Consider the following 12732-nt stretch of genomic DNA (forward strand, 5'->3'; position numbering starts at 1 on the left):
GCGAAACGCCAAACAACAGAGCATTACAATAATCCAATTTCGATAGTACGAGGGACACAACCAGGTGCTTGGTCACATCCTCAGATATGAACTGTCTAATGGAAGCAATCTTTTTTAGTTGGAAAAAGAGAGATCTAATCAAATTATTAACCTGATGCTCCATCGACAGTCCAGAGTCTAAGAATGTGCCAAGGTTTTTCACTTTGTCAACAATTTGAATAGAGGCATCCCCAAACTTCAAATCTGTTTCACTTTTCCACTTCCTGTTCCCCACATACAGCACCTCCGTCTTATCATCATTCAGTTTCAGTCTGTTCTCATTCATCCATTTCTTAACACTTTGGATACAATTTTTACTATTGGCTGATACTTCTTGTAAATTTCTCGTATTGGAAACGCAGTACAATTGCGTATCATCAGCGTATTGATGGTAAGACAGACCAAAACTTCTGATGATTTTAGACAGAGGGCCAACGTACAAAACAAAAAGAACGGGTCCAAGTACTGAACCCTGGGGAACCCCACAATCAAGAAAGATTTCCTCCGATCTATATTCATCCACCGTAATAATCTGTTTACGATTAAATAAAGATGACCTAAACCAATCAAGCGCTGCACCAGACACGCCATAAGTAATTTCAAGACGTTTGAGAAGAAGATTGTGATCAATAGTATCAAAAGCAGACGATAGGTCAAGCAAATTCAGCAAAGAACATGAACCATTGTCTATAACAGAGAGGAGATCATTAACAACCCTAACAAGTGCGGTTTCCGTCGAATGATGTTGCCTATAAGCAGACTGAAATTTCTCTTCAAGACAATTATTTTTAAGATGAGACAGTAATTGTTTCAAAACAAGCTTTTCTAAGATCTTAGAGAGAAAAGGAAGATTAGAGACAGGGCGATAGTTTTTTAAGTTCTCTTTATCGAGATCAGGTTTTTTCAAAAGGGGTTTGACATGAGCAACTTTGTAAATGTCTGGTACAGCACCTGACTGCAACGAATTATTAACAATACATGTAAATGGTGTTAAAATTACATCAATGCATTTTTTTAAAATGGCAGTATTTAAGGGGTCTAAATCACAACTTTTAGTTGGAGACGACATAATGCAATCACATAAGTCAGCTTCAGTAATCTTTGAAAAATGTGTTAATGAATCACCATGAAACTTGTCGAATGTTGTATGGATCGATTCAGACGAGAGTTCTTTCCTGATGGTATCCGTTTTTTCTTTAAAATATTGACCAAAGCGAGTTGGTAGATCTACACGATCGATTAAAGATGGGAGAGCTGGTTGCGTCTGTTGTCCCAGCAGTTCCTTGGTCAAGGCAAAGAATTGTCTCGAACGTCCCACGTTTTTGAGGCTTTCTTCATAGAATTTCTTTTTGGCCCTGAAATTGACGGCTTTTGCATCATTTCTAGCCGTGATGTATCGCTTCTTATCGACAGCATCTCTGGACTTGAGCCATTTTCTTTCTGCCTGCCTCCTGGCTAATCCATTCAATTTTATTTCGGTATTATACCATGGTGCTTGTCGTCTCACTCTTACTGCTCTAGTTGTTAAGGGAGCATGCTTGTCCACCGTACCAACAATTGACTCGTGGAGACCATTCGCATCATGTTTATTTTTAACGTTATGGTCAAGGTCTTGTTTAAAAATGTTCATGTTTTTATTCTTCAAATTACGAGATGTTATCATCTTTTTTACTTCGTGCTTCATTGATGGTTTCGGGTGGATAATACCCAGGTTTAACTTATGGCCACACCCTCAACTCTATCTGTCCAGTAGAGTTCTTACTTCCGTTGTGTTGTTGATTTAGCGGTGATCTGTGTTGTTATGTAGTAGTGTGTTCTCAATGCATGTATGTTTGTGTGTGTGAGTGTTGTGTGTGGTGTATAGTTAGTATGTGCTTGGCTAAGAAGTTCACAACATTGCCATCCGGAAGTATATCGGACCAACACACAAATCTGTGTGCAACCATGATCGTTTATAGTCAGGTTAATACAGCTTAGTGAGAATTACACATAAACGCGGATGGCAAAAACCAATAACAAAGACCTGAGTGACGTCAACTTCGAACTATCTATACATGTGTGTGTGTTTTGGAATGTGGTTGCGTGGAATAAAAAAAAGTACAGAAATTCCTGAGCGAGGAGGGGGGGGGGGGCTGTTTGCGAGGAACTGTCAGATTGGCATTTTTCAGCAAATCGTGGCATTCATACTGATATTATTAACTTGATCAATGAAGGTATTCGGATTTATAGAAATTTTAAACAAGTTTCACCGATTAACAACATCAACTAATATTACTGCTGATATTACTGTCGTTTTTATGCCATCGATGTGATAATTATTGCCCTGGGAAATATTTAGTTAAACGTTGTTGGCAAACTGTCAATTGGTTCTGTCTAGCTTCTAGCCCGAACAAACCAAAAGTAGACAGATTCGGGAACATGATATTTTTCGCGTCTGCTTCAGATTTTCATTTCACCTCACATAAGTTAAGTAAAGGGGAGACATTCCAAAAGCTCCTATATCCCCAGTATTTTTTTGACCGTTGATCTTTTGTCAGGCGTTTATTTATTCAATTCGTCATCATATAGAAGCATTTAAAAAAACTCTAGAACAAACCTTGATAGCTTTGTGAAAGTTTAAAATTTCCTAATTTGACCATTGTTTTGATTCTCGGCCGCCATTTTAATTGGTGAAGTATTGAAGGTAGTGCAAAGCAGTCCAAGGGTTTTTTTTTATCCTATTAGGGTTAGTCATAAGTCTTAGTAAAGGTGCTAGGGTGTTTATTTTCCTATTAGGGTTAGTTAAAGGCACTAGGTTTTACTTTTTCTTGGGGTTAGTTGAGGGAATATTATTTGTTTCCCTTTGTAGGAGCCCAAGTAAAGCGTGGTAAAGACTTGCGACTTATTGATATTGATATCTACTGACTGATAAACTAAAATCATGCTGAATCATGCATGGCAACGACGACAAGCACATCGATTAAAATATGCATCTAATCGTAATCAAGCTATCAAGAAAATGATTCAGGAAATATCGAATGAAAATAGTTCTTTCCCCGCGAAATTGCAGGCTTTTTACTAGTAATAATAATAATGATATTAATGATAATGATGATGATGATGATAATGATGATAATAACAATAATAATAATAATAATAATAATAATAATAATAATAATAATAATAATAATAATAATAATAATAATAATAAAAATAATAATAATAATTATAATAATAGAACTTTATTGTCCAAAGACATGGAAATTCATTTTGGTTCAAAATGATTCCTGGACAATCAGAATGCAGTTCAATTAAGTTAACCGATACCGTTTGTGGATCCCTGATACTTAAAAAGCAACCTTTTTCAACTGTTGACCCCGTTAAACTAGCCTTTTGTCAACAAAACGTCTACCTCTTCATTTTTTTCCACCAAAATGACTGCAATTCCAGCCCGGATGAGACAGACGGCGATTCCAGATCCCATAGTGCCAGCTCCAATAACAGCACATGACGTCACGGCTTGTGGCTTTGTATTCTCATGACTTGCTCCATTTGGTAATCTCCACTATTAAAGGTTGACAAAATAATAGACATTATATATAAAAATTTTGCATTGCAGTCCCCCCAAAAAAGATATAAATTTTCAGTTTAAAGCAACAATAACAAGCTTCTTTACCCATTGTCCCACAACATTAAAATGATTTTGCAAGACATGAGAGAAAGTTTTCACTAGATATTTTGTTTGTTTGTTGCTTTAGGTCTCTTCCAACACAATTGAGGTTATATGAGAGACCGCTGAAACAAAAAAACAAGCAATCTAACAAAAATAGTACAAATATAAATCAAAATCATAACCTAAAGATATCATAAGCTAAATTATAAATAACCAAGAACAAACAGGCAGAAGATTTACAGAAAAAAAAATATCCCCTGTCAAAAATACAATCACAAACCAAAGAAGCAGGATAGGCTAGTAAAGAGAAGAAGAAACGACATCACTATCGGATCGTACACCCATGCGAACATCATAGGTATATGATTCAAGGGTGATGCTCCCATCCAACCACACGCTTTCACTAGATATGGGAGAAAGTCTTCACTATAAATGAGAGAAAGTTTTCACAAGAAATGAGAGAAAGTCTTCACTAGAAATGAGAGAAATTTTTCACAAGAAATGAGAGAGTCTTCACTAGAAAGGAGAGAAAGTTTTCATAAGAAATGAGATGAAGTTTTCATAAGAAATGAGAGAACGTTATCTTATTATTGCCCTTTGAAGCTTATATTTCTACAGTTCTTGGTAACTGTCGAATTCTTTTGTTATAGAGATGCGGAAAGGTCATTCCTAAATTGTTTACTGCATGTGTATTGTTTTTAATCAAAATAATTCTATTTCATCTCGTTGCTAAAATATCACATTAAGTTCAGTCAATTTAGACAGAGAATTTTTTTTTTTTGCAAACCTTACCCTTGGAGCAGCCCTGTCAGCAAAAAATGCGTATCTAAGGGACATCGATTGGGCACTGGAGATGAGCTGTTGAAAGAGAATGCGTTCTTGCTCCACAGCGTCCATGAATGGAAGTTTTGCAGCACCACGGATGGATTCCAGGCAGCTCTGAAAGAATGATCATAATGCATGCACTGAAACTATAAGCTTTAAACTTAATAAACAAAAATGAATATAACAGCTTAAAAAAAAAATAATAACAAAATATCCAACACAGAACCCTTCTTCAGCCAACAACAAAAAACAATAAAGACATAAATACATTACTAAATTCCTGATTGACGACAGAGAAATTTTGTAGGTCCTCTCTCTTGTATAAAAATATTGGAAAGTCTTCCAATTCAAAAGCAAGTATCTTACCACAAAACCACATATCTGCATCACATATACCAGGTGTGTGTCTAAATTGATACTAACATTTCTTCAATTTCAACATTTTCCGAAATTCCATTTAAAAAATGAATGCTTTGACGCATTTCATACAGCTAGGTTTTTAAAGAACCTTCAAATATCTTTTCATAAATATTGATGCCCTTTAACTTTCTCGTGGGTCTCTATAGCTCAGTTGGTCGAGCACTTGCTTCACATGCAAAGGGACCGAGATCAATCTTGGGTAAAGTCTAAAACTTTTCCTCCCACAGCCCACCTAGCAAGCAGTGATTGGGTAGCTGGGTTTAGTAGATCTGGTGGAAAGTACTTTGTGATAGACTAGCATTCTATCCAAAGGGTAGCATGCACTTGATACTGACCATTTCACACAACAGAGACTAGGATAAAATCTGGTGGGCCTATTGGCACTGAATGAACAAGCAACATATTACAGTTGGACTCACCACTGGGGCTATCATACCCTTGTACTTTGTCTTCACTTGAGTCAAAGCCTCTGATTGATGACATCAAAGGTTTTAGAGATAAATTTTGATAGTAGTTATAATAATAATGATATTGATATTGATGATGATGATGATGATGATGATGATGATGATGATGATGATGATGATGATGATGATGATGATGATGATGATGATGATGATGATGATTATGAAATAATGTCATGAGTATGAGATAATGATGATAATAATAAATACAACAACACTAAGAATAATAATAACAGCAACAATAACAACATCAACAAAAATATATTTTATAGCACTAAATGCCAAAACCTAAAAATACTTTACAATATCACTAGACTAACAATATGTACACTCATTCCGTGCAAAAAGGCTCCAACAGCTGTCATACACACTAACTTTACACGTTTTACCAAATAAAACAAAAAAAGATATATTCAACACATGAAAACTAAAAATAAGACAAATAATCAACTAATCGAATGGAAAACATCGATGGTAAAATTTCAGGAAAAAGAAACGTTTTCAGCTTTTCCTTTAAATTCTCAAAGCTGCTTGTGAGTTTTCCTGGCAAAAGAAGCAATTATAAAATGCAGATTATTACTTACTTTCAAACACTGTGTCCATCTTCTCAGCTTCCCTTACAGGTACCTCACTAAGTCTTCGTGAAGCTAATGGTTTACCAACCATGCTAAGAGCAAATGACTTGGCCTCATTTAGTAGATTGCCATCAACAACCTGAAGCAAAGGGGAAGAAATTTTCAATGATATTTAATCTAAAATTTCAAAACTATGTTTTCGTATTCAGCAACGAGGGCATCTTTTTTTTTAGATAAAAGAATAATGATTAAGAACCAAGAAATAATGCCAGGAATACAGCTAAGATTATTCCACTGTAAGGTATTCCCTATTCTGTTTTATGGTGGCAAAGTATGGGGCTTACGACGATGTGACCCAATTGAAACATTTTACATCTCATTCCTTAAGTCCGTACTTGGGGTAAAAAATAGTACTCCAAATTGTTTTGTGTATGGGGAACTTGATCGCCATTCACTGATTATTAAGATATAGATTAGAGTAATTAAATATTGGTTGAATATTATAAACGTGTTACCCACCAAACCAAAATTTGTAAAAATTGTATATAATGGGATGCCACAAACACTCTCCACCAACCCTACCACTGTTACTTGGGCAAGTCAAGTAAAAAACCTACTATTTACTTGTGGCATGGATAGAAAACATTTTTGATCATCTCTTACTTTGCCTACAATATTGTTTCAGCAGGAGGTTCATTCACGGCATCATCAGGGCAGTATGAAAATTGCACATCAATATCTCACGAAATATTTACATGAAGGGCTAAGTTGACGCCAGAAATACCAGCTCTTTTCATTTGTTGCAACATCTTAAAAACAATATCTAATTTGAGTCCGATGTAGAATTAGAAAGCAAAAGGTTCAGAGTGTCAATAATCAAAATAAGATTAAGCTCACATCAGTTTTCTTTTTATCTAGAAGGGGAGACAGGGAAATGTAAAATTGAGAAGTGGAGAAAGACTGTGTGACGTGTGTGGGGTATAGAGGACGAATTCCAATGTTTGTTTGAGTGCAAGAGGTCTGTTAATGAGAGGAGGGGATAGATTGTCTAAGAAACCGAGTATGATAGTTTATTAGACTCCTCCAATGTAAACAAAAAGTTGTGCTAAAGAAGATGGTGTTATTATGCGACATAGTACAGGGGCAAAAAAAAAAAAACAAGAGCAGAGAGATCAAGTTATTGAATAAATATAAAAACCTCTCCAGCGGGACATCTAGAGTGAGAGAGCAAGAGTGAAAGGAAGATAAAGTTATGGCAATAAATGTTTGTGAGCGTGTACGTGTCTGTGTGTGTTTTATGTGTGTGTCTAGTTTTTGGTTTTTGTGTTTATGCATATTTATTTTTGTATGTACATATGTATGTGAATATCCTATCAGGTGTATTTTGGTATAAGTTGAAGAGACCAGGGGCAGGGCAGGAGGGTGGGGGGTGGGGAGTTGCTTAGAGTAGAATATGTTGGTAACCTTTAGATTGATTGAATATCTCTCCTATACAACTATAATAAATAAACTCAGCCCAGCCGAAATTGCTTGACTTCCCGGTTCAAACACTGTTCACAATTTTGATGCAAAAGAATTTAAATGTCGCTCTTGCACAATTTTGTATTGCTGGTAAAATGAATAAGTGTTGAATTTAACTCCTAAATTTTTGTTTTTTGTATTTAACTCTTTCAGCATCACTGGCCGCACTGTAAAGCCAGTGACACCTTCAGTCTAATGAAAAGTCGCTGCACAGTGTAAGAAGTAAAAATAAATGTAAACAAAGCCCCGAATTTCTAGGGAATTACAACTGATCTGAATTAAAAACATTACCATTATATCAAGTACAATCATTTTGGGGGAGGGTGGAAATGGCCATATTGAATTTACAGTGAGATAACTCTTGCCAACAAACTAATTGAAGTCTGGCACTTAAAAATACTTTAAAACTACCAGCTGCTCCAGCTGTTAGGCGGTATTTGGATTCAATAAAGATCTGACAAAGACTACTTTGATATCGACCAATGAGACACTATGTTTCAAGTAACACAAACTGGGTTAAACTTCCATTCCAAGGGCTCAGATGCTTAAAAGGACTGCTTTATATTGACATCATCTTGTCTATGGCCCCATGCTTTATATTGATATCACCTTATCTATGGCTCCATGCTTTATATTAACATCATATTATCTATGGCCCCATGCTTTATATTGACATCACCTTATCTAAGGCCCCATGCTTTATATTGACATCACCTTATCTACGACCCCATGCTTCAAATTGACATCACCTTATCTATGAGCCCATGCTTTATATTGACATCACCTTCTCTATAACCCCATGCTTTATATTGACATCACCTTATCTATGACCCCATGCTTTATATTGACATTACCTTATTTATGGCCCCATGCTTTATATTGACATCACCTTATCTATAACCCCCATGCTTTATACAGACATCACCTTATCTATGACCCCATGCTTTATATTGACATCACCTTATCCATGGCCCCATGCTTTATATTGACATCACCTTATCTATGACCCCGTGATTTATACTGACATCACCTTATCTAGGACCCCATGCTTTATATTGACATAACCATATCTATTGTTCCATGCTTATATTGATATCACCTTATATATGACCCCATGCTTATATTGACATCACCTTATCTATGACCCCATGCTTCAGAGCGTCTGCAGCACTGATATGTCGTCCAGATGTAATCATGTCCATGGCATAAGATATCTTAGTGACTCTTGGCAGGCGGATCGTTCCCTGTGCACCAGGCAGTAGACCAATGTTTACTTCGGGAAACCCATATCTGTAGAATATACAAAAGATGACTGCAGGTACAAGAAATGCTTATTGTAAATGTAAAAATGTAAATGAGCCTATGTTGTCTAGTGGTAGGACACTTGCTTTCAGATCGACGCATAGTTGAATCATTGGTAAAGGCTCTTTACTCACATTCTCTCATCAGTAAAATGAGTACCTGGTCGTTAAAAGCATTGTCTCTGTCGGGAAAAAATAGTATTATCGCCTAATAGGTGTCATGTCTCGTTCTACATATTACTTGCTGCTGTTTGTCAAAGACGGTTTGTAAAGTGTTTTGAGCACGTTTAGTGGATAATGCTCTATATAAAAGTTTTTTAGTTTTTATTAAATGTTGAATGACTCATTAACATTTTAATTCTTTTACAATTTAGGCTACAATTAAAATAACAGCTAAATTTATTTTTCAAAAAATGAAATTCAAGATTACAATTAATAACTATCAAGATTTTGCTTGATGGAAACAATTCAGTCCATTTTTTACAATTCATTCTTTCCTTAGACTTTGTGCAACTATGTGGTCTGTGGTATAACACTCGCTTTCGGATTGGAAGACCCTGGGTTCTGTCCTCGCTCAGCGCATAGTTGAATCCTTGGAAAAGGCTCCTTCCTCACATTCTCTCATCATACTCAGGTGTAAAATGAGTACCCGTCTGTTAACAGTACAGCATTGTCTCTGTCAGAAAAAAAATTGTAATATTGCCTAACAAGTGTCATGTCTCGTTCTACATGTTACTTGTTGCTGTTGGTTAAGGACCCTTTGAAAAGTGCTTTGAGCACATTTGGTGGATATTGCACTATTTAAAAGTGGTTTTTTGTTGTTGTTTTTCTTTGTTTTAATTTTTAGACTTTTACTAGACACAGTTATAATTTTCAGAAAGACAGAATTTAAAAGTCCTATACATTTAAGAAAGAGACAATACCTGGATTTCTTGTCACCTATCCTATAATGTGAAAAAAGACAAATTTCCAGTCCTCCACCGAGGGCATTTCCATGAATGGCACAGACTACAGGTTTTTGACTGCTTTCCAAACTTGCTCCTACATCTGTCAGCCAAGGTCCTGTTGTATTCCATAGAACAAGTTGGAGAAAGCAACAATGGAGATGTTTTGAGGGGTATTACTTATTATGTAAAACTAATTCAAATACAGAATAACCTTGAATGCTCATGCTCAACATAATGTCAAATGTAAAGATTTTATAACTTCAAATATGGCAAGAAAGCATTCTTTAATTATGTGTCAAAAGCATAATAATAATAATAATAATAATAATAATAATAATAATAATAATAATAATAATAATAATAATAATAATAATAATAATAATAATAATAATAATAATGAGGAAGAGGAAGAGCAAGAAGAAGAAGAAGAAGAAGAAGAAGAAGAAGAAGAAGAAGAAGAAGAAGAATTAGAAGAAGAATTAGAAGAAGAAGAATAAAAAGAAGAAGAAGAAGAAGAAGAAGAAGAAGAAGAAGAAGAAGAAGAAGAAGAAGAAGAAGAAGAAGAAGAAGAAGAAGAAGAAGGAAGAAGAAGAAGGAAGAAGAAGAAGAAGAAGAAGAAGAAGAAGAAGAAGAAGAAGAAGAAGAAGAAGAAGAAGAAGAAGAAGAAGAAGAAGAAGAAGAAGAAGAAGAAGAAGAAGAAGAAGAAGAAGAAGAAGAAGATGAATAATTACAGCCATAAAGTCCGACCTTTCAAGTGCTTGCCAAATTCTCGGATATCGGCCCCTGATGAGAAAGTTTTTCCATTTCCAATTATGACAACTGCCTTGACTGCCTTGTCAGCATTTGCTTTTTCAATTCCGTCTTGGAGACCTGAACGGACATTGTGACTGAAACAGACAATTTTGAAAGTTTATATGATTGGTGTTTTCAATTCTGCAAAAGATAAAAATTAACCTAGTAGTCTGAGAGATCGGAAGAGGAAGAAGAGGATGGAGAGGAGAAGGAAGAGAAGAAAAAAAGGAAGAGGAGGAGGGAAAAGAACAAAAGGAGTAGAAAGATGAGGAGGAGGGGGAAGGGATGAGTAGAAGAGAAGAGAGAAGAAGAAGTAGTAGTAGTAGTAGTAGTAGTAGTAGTAGTAGTAGTAGTAGTAGTAGTAGTAGTAGTAGTAGTAGAGTACTTGTAGCGGTTGTAGTAGTTATATTGTTACATTGTCATGCTTTCTTTTCTGTTGTAGTGGATCAAGATCTAAATCAGTTTAATGGGTTTTTTTTATATCTTAGTTGTTTTTATTTATAAATTCCACTGCTCTATTTTGTATTTCTTGGATCGGGGTGTCTACGTACATGGTAACTTTAGGCAGTTTAGTGAGCAGCAACAGTGGGAGTCAAATTGTGACCCAACTCGCCCATAAGAAAGTTATGACTGGAAGTTGCGTTCGCTTTTACTAAAAGTTTTAGAGATGCATAACTTCGTAAAGAGGAATATCGCAGATATTTTGGTATCATTATTTTCGTTACTAACCGGGCACCTAGCCTCAGGATCTATGTACACTGTAACATTTATACAAGGTAACCTTGAATCTCACCTTTAATGGGTTAAATTGTATTGTTTGATTTTTTAAAATAACACACACACACACACACACACACACACACACACACACACACACACATACAGACCGAGGTCTATCCATAGCTTGTATTGTAGCGGTAAACCAGTTACCGGAGCTACCGTGTACGTAGATCCTGAGGCTAGGTGCCCGTGTACGTAGACACTGCCTTCTTGGATTTCTGATTTGTGGTGAGGGTCCCAGACACAGCTACTATATTCTAGTTTATGATTTTTTTAAAGTGTACGAAATAAATCAATGTTTGATACACTTTATCGCATACAAAACCATTTTTGAGATTTTTGATTAGAATTAGTTTCCTTGGGGGATACTGACAAGAATCCATTATACTTTTCTTTGGGGATTACCCTCATGAAGGTTGGAAGAATGCTAATAGTTTCACTCCATTTCAAAATTTTACACGGCAATCGGGATGATTTCGTTGGTGACGGACATGTGGCAAAATTAAATAGACTTCTTTGATCCTAAAATAATCTCGAAATGGGAGATTAATAAAATGAAATGTGGATCAGAAAAATAAGGGGAGGTGACGGAGGTGGGAAAATGTCTGTGCAAGAATAAAACATTAAGTTCATGAGTCTCTTAAAACTTGCGATGAAATATACTTCAAAAGTCAGTTTTCAAATAAAAATAAATATATATTTATATATATAATTATAGGAATAAAGCAGGTGTCCGTTGAGCAATAAGTCGATCTGATCGAAACAAGCAAAGTGTTTTTCATTCTAGGCCTAAGTAAGAGCACACTAGACTTCTAGTGGTAAAGTGAGAGATTGATGAAACCCTCACCTCAGAGCGTTGACCGGTGGATTGTTGATTTCTAATACAGCAACCTGTCCGTTGACTTTGTAATCAACCATAATGCTCAGGTAACGTGTCGGCCCTTCTGCAAATGATATATATCGTTCATACACAATCTTAAATGGGTTATTTTTTTGATTAAGCAAACGACATTTCAATGTTTTAACAAACGGACACTTCACACAGCTCAAAATCCTGTAGTTCATAGTACATCAACAAACCCGACCTTTCATGGGGTCAGAGGTCAGAGATCAAAGTTGAGTCTACAGTTCATGTGTTTGTAACATCCGAACATGTATGTTTACTGAGCACTTTTATATTTATATACTTTTATATTTTTACTCGTAAAAAGCCCGCAATTTCGCGGGGAAAGAACTATTTTCATTCGATACTGTACTCACCATCTATCTCTAAGTATCTCTAAGTAAGTATAAGTATCACCATCATTTAATGAGGGCAGATTGGTAAACAACGTTGTCTGTGTAATTTGGTATATCTTCGGTTGATTTTTCTGTGTGGCCCAACATGAAGTGTAAACCACTATAGCCTCTGACCCG

General features: G+C 35.7%; 1 protein-coding gene across 2 annotated transcripts in view; it reads right to left on the reverse strand.

Annotated features, from left to right (window-relative positions):
* LOC144964961 (peroxisomal bifunctional enzyme-like) overlaps positions 1-12408 on the reverse strand; it is a 34602-nt gene extending 22194 nt beyond the window's left edge. Inside the window, exons 1-8 of one of the 2 annotated variants that reach the window (XR_013643951.1) lie at positions 12164-12406; positions 10492-10631; positions 9721-9859; positions 8630-8786; positions 5985-6114; positions 5356-5405; positions 4484-4630; positions 3431-3583 (exon numbers count right to left, since the gene is read on the reverse strand). Coding sequence is in view for 1 of the 2 variants with exons in the window: in XM_078899776.1 (XP_078755902.1) it covers positions 3431-3583; positions 4484-4630; positions 5356-5405; positions 5985-6114; positions 8630-8786; positions 9721-9859; positions 10492-10631; positions 12164-12381 (1134 nt within the window). In the remaining variant the exon portion in view is untranslated. Of the gene's footprint in view, positions 1-3430; positions 3584-4483; positions 4631-5355; positions 5406-5984; positions 6115-8629; positions 8787-9720; positions 9860-10491; positions 10632-12163 lie in introns of both variants that reach the window. The other variant, XM_078899776.1, reaches the window with a different exon arrangement.
* Positions 12409-12732: the final 324 nt, after the last annotated feature.

The sequence above is a fragment of the Berghia stephanieae genome, chromosome 2 (genome assembly GCF_034508935.2).
Source record: "Berghia stephanieae isolate SIO BIC M18660-M18661 chromosome 2, UCSD_Bste_1.3, whole genome shotgun sequence".
In the NCBI taxonomy this organism is placed as follows: domain Eukaryota; kingdom Metazoa; phylum Mollusca; class Gastropoda; order Nudibranchia; family Aeolidiidae; genus Berghia; species Berghia stephanieae.